This window comes from Zeus faber (genome assembly GCF_960531495.2).
Source record: "Zeus faber genome assembly, chromosome: 10".
Taxonomy (NCBI): Eukaryota; Metazoa; Chordata; class Actinopteri; order Zeiformes; family Zeidae; genus Zeus; species Zeus faber.
Window position 1 is genome coordinate 27,340,926 of NC_137199.1, and position 17,800 is coordinate 27,358,725.

The 17,800-nt window shown below is 41.7% G+C and overlaps 1 protein-coding gene across 1 annotated transcript in view; it reads right to left on the bottom strand.

Annotated features, from left to right (window-relative positions):
* Positions 1–15,466, bottom strand: part of gfra4b (GDNF family receptor alpha 4b) — a gene marked incomplete at both ends in the record, with an annotated part of 42,551 nt that extends 27,085 nt beyond the window's left edge. The window contains one exon of the mRNA XM_080008236.1: positions 15,424–15,466. Coding sequence (XP_079864362.1) covers positions 15,424–15,466 — 43 coding nt within the window. The remainder of the gene's footprint in view (positions 1–15,423) is intronic.
* Between the last annotated feature and the right edge of the window lie 2,334 nt (positions 15,467–17,800).

Below are 17,800 nucleotides of genomic sequence, written 5' to 3' on the forward strand. Positions count from 1 at the left end.
GCAAAAATGATACCGGTTTTGGACTAAATTGCAAGCTCTTGCAAATAATACACGTATTGGTTAAATTTGCATTAATTCCTGGAGGGACTGAACTACTAAACAAGGGCTTTTGTTGTCAAAATAGATTTTGTGCTTGATGTAGGACGTCAATTGAAGTGTTTGCTGCTTGTGTCACTGTGTGACTATTCAATGTCATAGTATTACAAGTGCGTGTAAAAAGACTTGCAAAAGCTTGTAAAGCTTACAACCGCTGCTATTTTGTCATCTTCATGGCTGTTAGTGATACCCGACACTTTCCAACTCTTCTTCAGCAACAAAAAAAGGGACAACCTGGCTTCGCATTGCCGAGGACCGACAGAGAGATAATGCATGCATGCAATGTATGCTGTTTCAAAACTGTCTATATATAAATACAAAATAAATATGAAAAAACCTCTGGTCTGAGGGTTTTGTTTTTACGCTTCTTTCTGAAGCTTCTTTCTCAATTGATTATCAAACGTAAACAAAATCATTGATTTGCTGCCGTGACCGTGCATATTTGTGTCACAATTTGTAGTACAAAAGCGATAGTTTGCATGAAATTACTTCAGCTCTTACAGCAACTTCCATTTTCCTTTCACTCGCAAACCATAACAATGTTCTAATTAATTTCTGCTCTGCAACTTAAAATTATTTTTGTTAACAAAGCGCTCAGATGATAGCTTGAACAGCCAAGCATAACTGAAGCGGAACAATAATTAGATAAGTTGCTTCATACACAATGTTCACTGTCTTTCTGTAAAGGCAATGATATGACATCTGAAAGCATCCAGTGCCAGACTAATTATATAGTGTGCAGGTCTGGAATGACTAAATGATTAGGGCTAGTTTTGTGGATGTCCAGAGTATGACATTAAAATGAATTGTGCAATTAGGTGGCACCCAGATCGGAGAGGCCCTCTACAACAATAAATGTTAGATCGTATTTTGACATTTTCTTTGATAATTAAATACGAACTATCTGCAGATGGGGAGAGCCAGCATTGGCAACCGGAAGGGGACGCAGCTGCGGGAGATTGGGGTGACTAGCAGAGTGTTTAAAAGCTGCTGTGTTTTTTCACTTCTCCCTCTGTCCTAATATGTTTGTCTTAAAAAGACAAATGTTGTGACTCGGGTTTGAATAAATGCCCGGCTAAGGCTGCCTGTTGTTCCATCTCTAACCCGCAACCAGCAATAAAAATGTTAAATTAACTTAGAAATCTGAAATGTTGGGTTTAATAAGTACAGCCAAGTTATCAAAGCTATACAAACGAATATGGGGAGAATATGTGCTATGTCCTTATCAAGAACAAACAAAATAGAAACAAAGTTTAATCTGGAAGGGGGACATGTGCTGTCAGTGCCATTAATAGCAAAAGCTTAATTTGCCTTTTAAATGGCGCTCAGAGGAGAAAATAATCCAACATTTATGACCAAGGTGAGAGAGAGAGTAGACGAGGAAGGCGTGCATTGAACCAGCAGCAGGGCTCTCTAGCAAGGCTACATGGTTTATTTTCTTTGCACACAGTATTACACGGTAATCTCGCAGACTGCAGAGAGCACAATCACCTTTAAGATGACCTTACGTTTCTCACAGCACCACCATATGTTGTCTCTGTGACCTCACACAGGTGTTCCTTCCAGTTTTCGAAGGGCATACAAGTACTGAGGCAGGTAATCTCAGACAGCAGCATGTTCTGTAAACCTGCCATGTAACCCCCCCCCCAGCCCCATAAAAAAACACCACCACTACCACCTCCAGCCCAGAACCTTGCCCAGGCACTTATCCAAATACTGAGGGCCAGTGTGTGATAGCACCGTAGGAGACACATAGCCAAGTTCCATTTTGATGCAGACCACACAAGGTCTCAAAGGCATCATACCAACCTGCCAAAATAAATAACAAAGCAGGGAAGAGTACAGAGCCTCCACCAGGCACACAATGCATTTTCTATTTTTTTTTTTATTTATTTTGAGACGCTAATGAGCCCGTTTGGATACGTATTTTAAAGCATGAGATCACAGCTCATCTTTGCTACAGGAGAGCCTCTCACTCTCACTGGATATCTATCAATTACCGGAGGTTGACCCACTGTGACGTATCTCACTGGCCTTTTATTGCTGAACCACAGGGGGTTAAGCAAAGCGTCACTTACTGGAGGTTTAATCTTTTAGTGCAATATCCAATTTGTTTTCCAGAGCTTTACAAGAAAAGATTTGAATTATAATGATATTATTATTATTATTATTATTATTATTATTATTATTATTATTATTAGAGGTCCAAATTATTATTGCTGGGACTCTTTTATTCTTAATCTAATCAGCGTTTTTTGGGCTAAAATTATCTGAAACACAAGAACTGCCGTACGCACAGACATCGTTTCAGACGTCTTGTCGTTGGAGTTTGATCAATGTTGATGTACATTTGGAGCAGGAATTAGTGAAACACTGTCGTAATTTTACTGGAAGTAGAAGACCGTTCAGGCGATTTCATTAGTTTCATCATCATCCGAAGTTATATAAACCCAAGCTTTGTCTCTCGGAACTCATTTGCATCCAGCCACATGTGACATGTAGACGGACAACTTGAGCCGAAGCTGCGTTTGAAGGAAACTCTGAAAACTGTAGCTCGTGCAACGTTTTACAAACCCCGAAAATGTATTGGTCACAGAAGGCATCTTCACACCGCAGGAAGTTTCTAAGAACCTTTGGAGGAACCGTCTCCTTCTTTTGTGTCCTCACTGCAGGATCCAGGAAGGATTGTAATTATGGATGCAACAGTACACATTTTTAAGGAATACTGCGGTATCAAGCAACCACCGTTCTGAACCGTAAGCCTTTCCCTGTAATACCGTAACCATGGTATCAATTTATGTTGCAAAAATTTAAGATGTAAACTTCGATTCGCCCTCAGCTTATGTTGCCGCTGCATGGTAGCAGCAGACGGCCAAATGTTGTAGTAATCCATCCAATGAGTCATTTCGCCAAGCGCTGTGTTCCGCCAGAACTGCTTATGCCAATATTTTACGTTATGGCGCTTTACGTTACTTGCGTGCGCATGGGCGCAGGTCTAAGTAAAGATGGCGGAACACAGCTCTTGGCAAAATTAATCATTGGATGGATTAGCTCAACATGTGGCAACATCGGTCTGCTACCGCGTAGGGGCAACATACGGTGAGGGGAATTAAAGTTTTAATAAATTAATTAATTAATATTAATAAAGTTCACACTACAGGACATCAATTTGTCATTAACGACATTCATATTCAGGCCCGACGCTGGAAATTTGTCGGCCATGAGTAGTCTGATCCCCGGCATTACAGAAAGTCTGGAAACTGTAATACCTACCTGAGACGACTAAACTGGGCCTGTGTGCCTGCAGCTATATTTAGGGGTCCAGCCCGCATATAAAAATAATAAGTAACAAATATAATACAGTAACTATAATAATAATAATAAATCGCTGTTAATGTTAGATCAAAGAAAAACAGCGGTAGTTTTCTAATTATGAAGAAAGTATGTTAAATACGACACAAAATCATAAGAAAAAAATGCCTTCAGAAACAAACAAATAAGAAGTACTAATCAGAACTATAAAATGAATTACATTTGTTTGTCTTGAGAACATTTTGGGTTTCTTATCATGAAATCAGTGCTTGTATTGCGTATGCGGCAAAAAGCCACTGGACCAAATACAGAGTGATTCTCCCTCAGAGGAGGATCCCTGGCGTTATGTTGAACAGTTTCTCAGTCAACCCTCACAGAGACCGGTCAAATGCTTTGTGCTGTGCGGTTGTTTTCTGTTAATTAGGACCTAACAAGCCATGGAAAGAGATGTTAATTAAAGACCTATCAGCGGGAATAATGGTCTGAAGGAGTCATGCCATGATCCCAGCGCTCCTCTGTAAGCAATGGAGAACGGCCTCCAGGAGCAGCGACGTGTGTGCACAGAGCATTTCAGGGGCAGGGACGAAAATCTGAAAAAGCGACCTGAAGGAATTTTGATTATTTTGAACACCTGAAAGACCATTCGCTGCAATCTAGAGCACCCAGAGGGGAGACAATGACCTTGACCATAACAACGACCTTGTTTCGGTCAACCATGTGCGCTTCATACAGCTCAGCACAATGAGCAATACTGGCGAAAACTGTAAGCAACCAGAACTCCAGACTCAGATATATGCATTTAATCAATGTATTATCCACGAGCCTCCCAACAAACCCCACCCTGAAGTCACCGGCCGAGATATAAAGACTTTTTTTTTAACATCACTCTGTGGCTCAAAGAGATAAGGCGCCGTAGCAGGACTTGAGGGTTTGATGCTGAGTGAGTTTTTGAAAGGCAGAAACCCAAGGGTGCGTTTGAAAGCGCCCCGGAGACCGAGGTCAGGCGTGAAGGAGGGCAGGCGGCACGATGTTTCAGACGCTGCCGTCACAGGTTCAAGTCCTCAAGCCCAGGTCCAAGGTTCAAGTCCACCATCCAGGTCCAGTACCTTTAATCAAGTGACTGGAGGAGACGGCCAAGGCTTCATGCTGTAAGACTCAGTGGCTCAAAGAGGTTAGCCGCTCTCGGAGAGCTCCAGGGTTCGAGGACTCGAGGGTTCAATGCCGAGGGAGCTTTTGAAAGGCGGCATCCCGAGGGCGCTCCCGTTGGTTTGAATGGCATTGTGATGTTGAGACTCCTGAGTACAAGTTAAAAGCCTGATCTTGAAGGAATGTCGACAAAATTAAGCTAAATTGACTCGTTACTAGTACTAGGTGATTTGTCCCTGAGACATCAATCCGAGGAGATCTTTATTGTTAGAAAGGAATTAACCCTAATATAGAAACCTGTCTCTATCATAGTTAGTTATGTGCTGAGGTCTTTGAAAATGAAATAATGATGAAGTTTAACTACTAATCATTTTTGCTGGGGACCTCCTGGAACCTCTTGCAGGACGCCCCGTTGAGAACCACTGTCCTATATAGAGTCACCAGGGCGTGTCGTATGGATTTCTACAAAATGACTCGGGACCTCGATGAGTAAACGAGTCGTGTGCACGTCTATCCTTTGATGTCGACAAGTTCACAAAAGAGATCCAGACGTGTCCACCGTGCACGCACGCTTTCACAATGACTGTCGGTTGCCTCATTGCCCGCCTCCGAAATAATTAATCAAGGGGTGGCGAGAGGAGGTGCCATCTTGTGCTGCATAGAACAGATGTTGTAAATCCAGCGCAGCTCGCAGACAGGTCAGCCCTCCAGCCCGTTCCTGTCTGCTGCTTTAGTAATGGTGTGTTTCCCTTCCTGGAACACCGGAGAAATCAAGCAGCACTCTCTCCAACCTCTATCATCTCTGCATTACAAGGTTATACAGTAGAACAGAACTTGACTAATCGTCCCTGGAATGGAGGATGGTATTTTTTATTTTTCTCTTCCTCAAACAAAATGTTCCGTACAATGAGCGGTTTTGAGCTTCTGGATGAAAGCTTCCACACACACACGCACGCACGCACGCACGCACGCACGCACGCACGCACGCACACACACACACACACACACACACACACACACACACACACACAAATACAGAAACATCCCCAGACCCGCTGGAGTCTGTCACACATTGTTTTCCCACCTTTATTTTAACAGAAAAAGGTTCCGCAATCAAAAGCAACTTGTGTGTTATTTATTACTATAAATGTTGCAGGTACACACATTGTGCATGTACACAAAAAAAAAGAAATCAATGTATTCCAGAGTGCAGTACCAGGCGGTCAGAATCACGATGCATTAGTTTGAATGTAGCCTGAATAAGTGACTTTTCAGAGGTAGTGAAGGGTGCTCATTATACCATTTGAAGTGTTGACGAGACCTGAGATTATGTGAAATTGGAGTGACTGGAGGGTCCATTTACTGCTTTTTCAGAAGCATCATTATTACTATTGTTGTTGTTTTTGTTGTTGCTGATGTTATTAATATTATTGTTGTTGTTATTATTATTATGACAACATGACATTAGGCATCGTCCATTGCATTAGAACCGCTGCCGCTGTTGAATCATTATAGAGCTATTTAGTTGATTTAAGCTATAATTGAAGACCGCAAAGTTATAATGGGTAACCCAAGTCCGCCTTAATGCAGCGGTGAGTAATATCCATCTGCACAAATTGACAATGACATATCAGCGGGGGTCAAATGTTGTTGATCGATGCCGGTCCACTTTGCCACTCAGTCCACTTTGTAAAAGTTAAAAAGAAATTGAAAACGGATGCGGATGCCTGACTTTATGGTTATGCGTGAAAGTAATTTTTGTCGTTGATGCTGCAACAAATAAAATTTGTCACAATCCTTAACTTGACTTGTTGTAGAACCTCTCTGTGCGTACATGGGTTTTCCAATATGTTTCTTGCCATTAGTGAACTTTAGTTTAATTTAATTTAGCAGTAAATGATTTGTGTCCATTTTAGGACACCCTAGTTGATGGAAAGGGATGAGGGAAAGGGAGGTCTGGGTTCAGTTTGGGGTGGTGGAGGAGGAGACACGTTTGACAATACAGTTGTCGCTGCTATGGCTTCCTTTACAGCTGCATTATCACTCATTTCTCATATCAGCAACATATGTGTGGAATTGCCACACACAGTAGGTATCCATGTGGTAGATACAGCTTTTTGGGCAGTTTCAAGCTGTTTTAACTGCTGGGATGCAATTTTAATTCACCCAGTCTCAGCGACATATTTGTCCATTTATTTTGTGACATTATTTTATGCCTTTTACATCCATTTGGTAAAGGTATTTTTTTCTTATTAAGAAGGCACGCTGGACTTCTTATGTGCAGCATTTTCAGTGACTGAGCAGGTATCCAATGTTTCCCCTTTTAAAGGCTACAGTTTTCATGCACATTTGATGGCACACGGTCCACAAAAGGTCAATGGATTACTGGCAGGTCGGGTTATTATAGCCGTTGCGACATTTCCTGAATTTCAGCTGTTACACATCAAAGATCTCACATTTCCCGGTCTAGACAGTGATCCAATTTATTACATGCAAACAAGGGACTGCAGTCTTTGCTTTTTTTTATTACAACAGAAACGAGACCACCAAACAAATTTCATTGATTTGATTAAGTGGAGAGTTCTTTGTAGACATAAAAGATGGCAAATTAATTTTGGTGAAAAACTGTTTGGAGCCATCGCCTGACTTTTATATGGCCCTAGTCTGGGAATGCCGATAAGAAACTATTCCATCTGCTTGTTGAATTGAGGTGTAATTCACTTGCCTCTGCACGTAAACAAAATGGCTCTGGGTAATTAAATAAAAAGAGTTCCAGTCCACATTCATGATGCAACGTATAATACATGCATCACTGAAGACATAAAACTGGTTTATTTAGTATGCTTGTTCATCCTGGAAATCATAAAGGTGAGTTGCAACCACAGTGATATTTGACAGCTGCATCCATCAGGGCGCTGCCAGGATCATCTGTGTGGAGCTCCCTCTTCGACTCTGTGGTCGATTTCGTCCACACTTTCCTTAATTTTTTAGGCATATATCTACTGAGTCAGTGATATACCTGTCAAATATTGGGGCAGCGTTACCAAACAATGATTTCAATCATTGTCATTGTCATTACGCTCAACTATAAAATGTCCCTTGCATGTATGTACAGTGTATATATATTATATATATACTGTATATATAATATATATGTACTGTATACACACACACACACACACACACACATACAAAGAAGTGGCCACGATGGTCTAGAAAATGGACAAGCGATTTTATATGAATATGAATGAATAATAAATAGTCTGAATGTGTTCCACTGCATGTGTAAATCCACTGAGAGTCCACTGAGGGGGTTACTTTTTTACACAACCTTTGTATTTTTTATTAACTTTAATTTTGCAAAGCTGTCATAAAATAAACAGAACAGAACCGAGAAGCAAAAATTTTATCTACTTTTAAATGTATAATTTTTTTAATTTTGGTTGTCGTGACAGTAAAATCCATGACCCCAAATTACAGTATAATAGTTACCTTTTTACTCATTAAATGCAAGTTTGTATATCAACACTTATTTGCTTATTCCTAAGCTGTTTTTAATTTATTTCATTATTTCAATTATTTAATTGGCCTACTTTGTAAATGCAATTGCTTTGTTTGCTTTGCTTTTATTGTCTCTATTTGGTGGCTCTGGCACTTTGAGTTACGTGTGTGTAGTGTATGAAAGGTGCCATACAAATAAAGGTTGTTACTATTATTATTATTATTAGTAGTATTATTATTATTAGTAGTAGTAGTAGTAGAAGTAGTATTAGTATTAGTATTAGTTTTATTGTTATTATTATTAGTAGTATTAGTAGTAGTAGTAGTATTATTATTAGTAGTAGTAGTATATTATTATTTTTATTATTATTATTATTATTATTATTATTATTATTATTATTAATAATAATAATAATAATAAAAATAATATTTGTAGTAGTAGTAGTAGTATTAGTATTAGTATTATTATTAGTAGCAGTATTATTATTATTATATATGAAATGCTAGTATTTATGACAAAAAGTTTCCGTCATTTTGAACGGTGGCAGAATATATACTGCTGAACTCACACAAGTGAATCTTTACAAAATAAAAAAGAAGGTAGAATGTCTTGCACAGCTTCAAAAACCATCATTTCAGGTTCACCTAGTTGGAACAGAACGACTGCAAAATACATCTTTGGACCTTTGTCATGCGCTCCCTACCAACATTATCCTCCATCCATCTTCACGAACTTCACTCACCACAAATAGATCTCAGTGTCCCAGAAAGACGACGGCAGGAGAGGAATTGGAGCTTAAGCCCTCCATTTGAAATGGCGTCACAATGGGGCTGCGCCTACTTGTTGGAAATGGGCTTTCTCCCCGGATAACCACAGACAGATTCCCAGCTAATGAGCCTGTGTTTGGCCCTTGGAGGCCACAGAGTACGTCTGTAACCTCAGAGCCCAACACTGAATTTCTAACAGAGAGGGGGAGGCAGCCTTTAGTCCGAGCGAGAGCCCCGCTTTACCAAAGACGTGCTCACTTTCAGCTTGTACACGGAAAGTCAGCTTCTAAAGCATCGTGACGGAGGCTTTGAGTCGACCTACCACGACGAATATTGTTTCCCATTCGCGGAAGAAACCACCCGATCAATGAGTCACCTTTTCTCGTGCAAATTGTTCGTAGAGAAACGCACCAATTCCAACCACGACAAATTCCTTTGATATGATCCTAATCCCGATCCTAATTTCATAGCTAATCAAAAGGAATGAAACGATCCGCTGGATTCAGACGCCGTAGAGGTGATGCAGTGTTCCTACGTGTGTCGCCGCTGAAGGCATCTATGTAGGAACCTGATTGGAATGCTCAGAGAAGAATGACGTCAAGACGAGACGATATATTTTTGGAGTTATTAGTCAGGCGTACGTGCCACCGCAGATATTTCATTGACTTGAACCTGTCCTACCCCCAGATGGCTCTTCAGTAAAGCCTGGCATCCCCGAAACCAGCCTTTCTGAATCATCTCCAGCCATCTACTCATGGCCCTTTCACAGCGAGTGCGCAGAGTCCACTCTCGTGCGCTGAACTCCATCGCTTCCAATGTCTACCCCAAATGTTTTGGTACAATCCAGTGGCCTTTGAGCTTGTGCCCCAAAATTCAACCGACCTGGCCCACCGCCGATTTTACCGTCGTATTCCTGGGGTTAAGTGAGGATGTGTCGGCCCATGCCGCACCCATCACTCGCCCAGCCGGCCTCAAAGTGGGTCTTTTCCAAAAGTCCCTGCTCAAGGTCCTTCCTTTTCCCCTCTGGGCTTCTCCTTTCCTGTTTGAGGGTCAGGGGTTCGGGGTGGGGGGCATCAAACTTTCCTTTGAATATGGGGCTTTAAAATCCTTTGAGCCTGTTAATGCAACTCGACTTGACCCTGAAAGTTCCCCCACAGGGAGAATATCAACCCTCGGGCACGAGAGACGAATGGGTCGGGAGCCCATTCTGGCCCCTTTGCTCGGCAATTCAAAGACCGCCTTTTGCAACTGCATAAAAACGGCTTTTGTTTAAGCTCAGTGTCAGTAAGATTGATGCTCCCACCGCCGAGTGTCAGGTTCCCTTCCAAAAATCAACACATCCAAGCACCAAGAGTCCAGTTGTTGTTCAGTGACTAAGATATCTTTCCGTTACCAAACATCCAACATTTTTGTCGCAGCCACAAAGGGTGTTAATGCCAAACCCTCCTGGTGGTTGGCGCAGTCATAAAGTCATTGCATAAAATTGCGATCGTTTAAATCAACTTTTCTCTAGCGTTCAAGCATCTGGAAAAATCTGCCAATGGGAGGGATGCGTGCGTATTTATTTTAACAACGAAACAGCAATGTTCCCAAATGAATTCACGATCATCAAATGTTGCTCAGTGAATATTTTCTTGAAACAACATGATTTCCTAACTTAAAAAACTGTCCCATTCATTTTCCTCTCATGTCTCCTTAACGTGGACAGAAAATGTAATTATTGATTCTCGGAGCGGGCTGATTGAAAAAGATTTAAACTATTGAATGAAAGCCTGTACTGAACAGATATGCACAACCTCGCACGCGCATGCACGCGCATGCACGCGCACACCACCATCAGTATACCAATATGACACACCAGTTAACATTGGATAAGATGAAGCATAAACACATCCCCTGTGGGGGACTTGGATAGAAGAGTAAGCACTGCTATGAATCATCTCTCGGCCGCCATGTATGTGCGGATCTCCGAGGGCAGGAGGATCGACCACATTAGCATCTTTTGGCACAAGGGTTCCCATATGCTGCTTGTCTGGCATCCAGGCCAAGGAGCTCGCTGTGGGGCTGGCTTTAATAAGCCATAGTGCACGGGCCTAGGTGTGAGAAAAAGAAAATTTTAATCCTGGCTTCGAATTCCAAAACTGTCAGTCAAGAGCCAAATGTTTGTTCACGGCATATCTTATGGAGGTTGATTTTGCAACGTGGCTAAGACATATTCAAATGAGCACGAGGTTTACTGCCATTTTTCGGAAAACCCAACGAAAACAAGCCTCTGGTTTTATAAGCACTCTGTGTAGGGAGTTGTGCAGTTTTGTTATTTATGTTGGAAATATGTTCTGCTCCTTCATGGAAATGGTACAGAGTGCAGATTTAAGACTATCGGGATATTATTTTAAATTTTTTCGGTAATTTAGGTCACGGTAACAGCAATGTTTGCTGAAATGAAAATGGTAATAGATAGTTTAAATTGGAAGACTTAAAACCACTTAAAAATCAACATTTCAAGCCGTGAATTGTTAAGTTTTAATTTGGAACAATTTGACTTTTTAGCTCAGCCTCCCTGATTTCACACTATCACTATTCACATTGGTTCTTGTCAGATTTTGGCTTTTCTTTTGGTGCCACTTCATGTTTGGAGCTATTAGGGTTTAATATTCTAGGCGGATGATTATGTGAGATATTGAGAAAAATGTCACCATTAAAGGTCAGGGTCTTCAAAATGAATGACATCATATGAATGGCAAAGCACCGGCTCTACAGCGCAGTTTTAAACCTCAATAATTAAATACAAAGGATTCTTTATGGGCCCTCACAATGGCTGCAGTACAATCAGGCTACACAGGAAAGACAAGTAATCGCCATTCTGTCTCTGAAGCTTTTAATGTTCTGCGTTGTGCGCCCAGGAGTGAATGTTACTCAAAGAATATTGATAGGATTTAAATGGAAAAGTCTCAAACCACATCCCCTGGAGTTCTAATTCCTGTGCATGACGCAGAATCACAGGCGCTATGCAGGTGGTTTGTGATATACAAGGTCACAGGTCTGTGATATAGTGTGTGTGTGTGTGTGTGTGTGTGTGTGTGTGTGTGTGTGTGTGTGTGTGTGTGTGTGTGTGTGTGTGCGTGCGCACGCGCTTGACGTGCGTGCGTGTGCGTGCGTACGTGCATGTGTGTGTGTGTGTGTGTGTTTATTGCTTTTTTTTCTGTGCTGTTTGAAATGGTTTAAATTGCACTTCAACCTGTGATTTTATCCATTAATAAACCTTTTTATTCATGTAGTTTTATCTATTTTTACCTTTATATTTCTATGCTTCCTTTCTTTTATATAATGTTGTTTTATGCCTTACGCAAAGCATTTTCCATCACCCTAGTGTGCGACATGTGCTGTACAAGTAACCTTACCTCGCCATATTTAAAGTCATATCTTTGAAGACTAAAGTCCAAATAGGTTTCGCTTCCCTCTTGCAGGTTCAATGCATTACCCTTTGGGGAGGAGAGACAAAAAGATGGATCCCATTTAATTGCTTTGGAACGGTGAACCCAATTATCCCTCATGAAGGAGGCATGAGCGGCTGATAGCTTATCAGTTTGCTGATGGTGAAACCTGCCTCAAATGAGATTCATGACAAATCCCTTACAAGAGGCCACTGACGGCCTGCCTGGGAATGCCTTATCTGGCTCCATTAGAGACACGGGTCAAAACCCAAAGGGAAAAAAATAATAATAATATTCTGTATGCTGCTGACGTTTTCTATTAACTGCAATTCAAATGTAGAGACAACCAAAGCGAGTCATTTAAAACAGGCAGGTATGGTTCCTAATTTTGTAAGTTCTCATTAAAAAAACCCATCATACAGCAGTTAATTCGATTTTATATTTTATTTAATGAAATATTTAAGGCTCAATTACTGCCTCCAATTCCCGAGCCTCTCTTACCGGCGGGCAATTTTTTTTTTTTTTTTCATTTCAACATTACACAGTTTGATTACAGCACTAAAGATAATTTCTTAGCCATTCAGTTATTAATATTCAACGCAATCACCTCATGCCGAAGACGGAACTCGCGGCTCAATGTAAAACTGATCGTGATCCCACTGCAACGCAACTTTGGCCATCGCCGACATACATACAAACCAAAATAAAAGCTATGACACTTAATTCCATTTTTTTCCGCCCCCTTGTGGATCTGTCAAAGCAAACCCCCGTGCACATTCATCTTGCGGATAAGATCAATCCCGGGACCTTCTGCTGTCTTTTTTTTTTTTTTTTTACCCGGCATTATTATTGCTATTACTTCCTTTTCTCATCAGTGGAGACGGCGTTGGCGATTCGTTTCGAGATCCAAACCCTCCTCCTCTCTACTCCCTCTCTGCACATTATCTGACCCTGCGCGACACGCCACCCGAGATACATCCTCCAAGAGCACGGAAGCAACGGAGGCTCCCTTCAACCGGAGCCGGTGATCGGAACGGTTCCGCAAAAACAGTCCATCGCCTCTCACTTGCGCCACGTCCCTCACAAATACTGAAATTCACGAGAGAGAGAGAGAGAGAGAGAGAGAGAGAGGGCGAGAGAGAGGGAGAGAGAGAGAGATTTTCTTTTTTTTTCTAGGGTTATACACGTTAGTCGTGGCATAACTGGAGCGTGACCCCGGCGTCCGTCCAAAGAAGTCATTACATCTCTTCGGCCGGGCCGTATAAATGCATCAGGTAACGCAAACAGCCAGTGGGCGCTGATCTATCGGCGCGCTGCCCTCGCTAATTGCATTGGGCAGATGGCTAAACACCGCCTAAAAACATGACGGCGGAAGGAAATGGCACGACGAGAAACTTAACTCACTTAGCGTTGGGACAAAAGATAATAGCGTATGCTGTATGTATGATGCTCTTACAGTTATAGTCAGACTTGAGGCAATTGCCGACTGCATTAAAGGTCCATTATCAATCCATAACCATTGATTGTGCAAACGCCAAATGTCAGATGTCGGAGAAAAAGTAGTAATTCAAGTGCAAACAAATGTTCATGTGCATGTCACCATTCTAAACATTGCTCTTCGATAAACACACCCAATACAATATCAGTAACCGGCCGTTGTCCACTGTTGTGGGTTGGTAATTGTTGATCAATTAAGATTGCAATGAACATCTCTGGTGCAAGGCCATTAGGGGCGGTAATCAAAATGGTTGAGATTAACATGTGTCAGCACTGTTTTGATAAGACCCAACAACTTCCAAATCCCTTTTCTTATCTCAGTGCCACTGGTTGGGTGCAGAGCCATACCCCGACATCCACCGATCAGATGGGAACTGTCCGTTTGTGGGTGGTTGGAAGGGGCCCGAATAGCACCTTGTTAAACTGACTGCAGCATTAATAAAGTTTAGGGGTGGTGGATTGGTGTATCGGTCACTTCCCCAAATGGCCCAAAGCGGCAAATGGGATTTGATCCAGGAAAATCAATAGGCCTATAGGTGGTGGTATGAAAACATAACCATAGCATAAATCTGACTTTCTGGGGTTATGGGGCCATCATGGCGTCATGGTTTGAATCAAAAGAAGGCTTGGAAAATAAAATTAAACACAAATAAAATACAATAACTGCTAAAATAAAAATTATTAAAACAAAAATGTACTCTGGGAATTTTAATAAAAGGAAATAAAAATAGCACCAATATGTAAAATGAATAAGTTAAGAATCAAAAGAACGAATGGAAAACTAAATTTGAAATGTACGCATTTGTCAAAAAGCCTCAGAATTTCATGAATATTCGATTTTTTTTCAGGGTCACAAATGAGCCGCGACACGTCACGCGCTCAAGTGCTTCTTACGACAATACACGATTTGAGTTTAGGTTTATACACACACACACACACACACACACACACACAGACACACACACACACACACACACACACACACACACACACAGACACACACACACACACACACACACACACACACACAGACACACACACACAGAAACACACAGACACACACACAGACACACACACAGACACACACACACACACACACACACACACACAGACACACAGACACACACACACACACACGCTCACACACAGCAACAGACATACATATATATATATATATATATATATACGTATATATATATATACATATGTATACATATACACATATACATATATATATATATATATATATATATATATATATACGTATATATATATATATACATATGTATATGTGTATGTATATATATATATATATATATATATATAATTTTTTTTTCAAGATTCGAGATTCAAGAGGTTATTTGTCGCATACATATATATATGGTCATACATATATACAGTGAAATACATATAATATAATATAATATAATATAATATAATATAATATAATATAATTATAATAAAATCTGTATATATCTTTACATTTTTTGTGATAAAACAATGTACTGGTACATGTGTCTTACATGAACTAAAAGTTAAAAAATTCTCAGCGCTTAAGAGAAAACACCCTTTCATTTCGGAGCGCATATGTTAACGCACATGCAGAGGGACTTATCAAAGTTATTTCATTTCCATGCGTGCATGCATGTGCATTGGGCTCGTCACTCACCTAAAGTTACGATGTGAAACAGGCAAACTCCCCACAGGTCCATCTCTGTTCAGGTGAAGGCTGTTCTGCAGTTAACTCCACACGGTGACGACTAAACCACAAGATCTTCTGCTTTGCGCTTGGACGTCATCGTTCATATGAAAGGAGCGGGAGGAAAGAAGACGCTTTCAGGATCCTTTATTATCACTACCCCGCCGCCCCCCCCCCTTCCCTTTCCCGTTCAGAATTCCATTTGCTGCGTTGGATTTAAAAAAAAAATAATAATAATAGTGTTTTACGTTTTCATTTCAATATTAATTTGAATCAGAAAAAAGTTCTCCCGTGCGGGGTGCAGCAGTGGGAACGCTGCTGCTGCAAGTCCGTAGGCTGGCTGATGGGAAGGACCACTGCTGGAGAGGAGGGAGGGAGGGAGAGGGGGGGGGGGAGGGAGGGAGGGAGGGAGAGAGAGGGAGGGAGGGGGAGGGAGGGGGGGAGAGAGAGAGGGAGGGAGGGAGGGAGAGGGGGGGAGAGGGGGGGGGGGAGGGGGGAGAGAGAGAGAGGGAGGGAGGGGGGGGAGGGGGGGGGGGAGGGGAGAGAGAGAGAGAGAGGGAGGGAGGGAGGGGGAGGGGGGGAGAGAGAGAGGGGAGAGGGAGAGAGGGGGAAGAGAGAGAGAGAGAGATAGAGCGAGGGAGTGAGGGGGGAGGGGGAGGGAGGGAGAGGGGGTTAGGGAGGGAGAGAGAGGGAGGAAGAGAGAGAGGGAGGGGGAGGGAGGGAGAGAGGGGGGGAGGGAGAGAGAGGGGGAGAGAGAGAGGGAGAGAGAGAGAAAGGGAAAGGGAGAGAGAGAGAGAGAGAAAGGGAAAGGGAGAGGGAGAGAAAGGGAGAGAGGTGGGGGGCGTCAGGCAGCCTTCAGCAGGAATGGTCTTGGAAGGGAAGTGCTCCTCACTTAAAAACCTGCACAGTGCAAACGGGTGTGCACGTGATGGGGAATATGCATGGCTTGTGATATGGATGCATGATTGTGATATAGGGTACGTGTGGATTATGATAGGCTACCACAATCCATGCATACTCAAATACAATCCACGCATACCCTATTACAATAAATACCCTACTACAATCAATACATACCCTATTACAATCCACGCATACCCTATTACAATAAATACCCTACTACAATCAATACATACCCTATTACAATCCACGCATACCCTATTACAATAAATACCCTACTACAATCAATACATACCCTATTATAATAAATACCCTACTACAATCAATACATACCCTATTACAATAAATACCCTATTACAATCAATGCAAACCCAATTACAATCCACGCAAACCCTATTACAATACATGCCCTACTACAATCAATACATACCCTATTACAATCCACGCATACCCTATTACAATACATGCCCTACTACAATCAATACATACCCTATTACAATCCACGCATACCCTATTACAATACATGCCCTACTACAATCAATACATACCCTATTACAATCCACGCATACCCTATTACAATACATACAATACAATGCATACCATAATATGGTATGCATGGATGTGGTAAGTGTGGATTGTAATATTATTACAATCCACACTTACACTATTACAATGTAGCATACCCTACAACCCATACCCTACTACAATCAATGTAAACCCTATTACAATCCATGCAAACCCTATTACAATCCATGCATACCCTATTACAATCCATGCAAACCCTATTACAATCCATGCATACCCTATTACAATCCATGCATACCCTATTACAATCCATGCATACCCTATTACAATCCATGCATACCCTATACTGTATCAGGTAGGGGGTATGAAGTGATAGATTTAATTTATTCCCAAAATCAATATGCAACCTTTGCCTTAAGCCTTTCATTTCCGTTGCGGTGGTAAGGTTGCCAGTTCACATAAATAAACACAAAAACTGCTAAATCAGGTGGGGGGGGGTCTCTCCGACTCCAGGAAAATAAGCAAGACATGATCAGTATTACTACAGTATTACTTATTCCATCTCTCTCCTAAATAACAAGATGCTTTGGGGAACCAGGGTGATTTCTAGGTTGCCAGCTGCCTCTGCCCTGTGAGACATTCACACCGTACTGTTTAGATTCAGTGCCAATACCGAGCAACACCTTTGAGTCATTGCGTCCGCTCACTTGATCACAGGTTTCCAAAAATAATTTTAAATTCCAGGAGATGAGAACAGAGCAGCACGCAACAGAATAACGGCGTATAGAAAATTAAAAGCTGCCTCTCGAGAGAGCCGCGGTCCCGTGGCCCCCGAGCTCTGCTGCGCCGCTCCAGAGGTGCGGACAGCTATTGATTCTTTTGTATTAACAATTTTGTCGTGTCTCTTCATCTCTTCATCCAC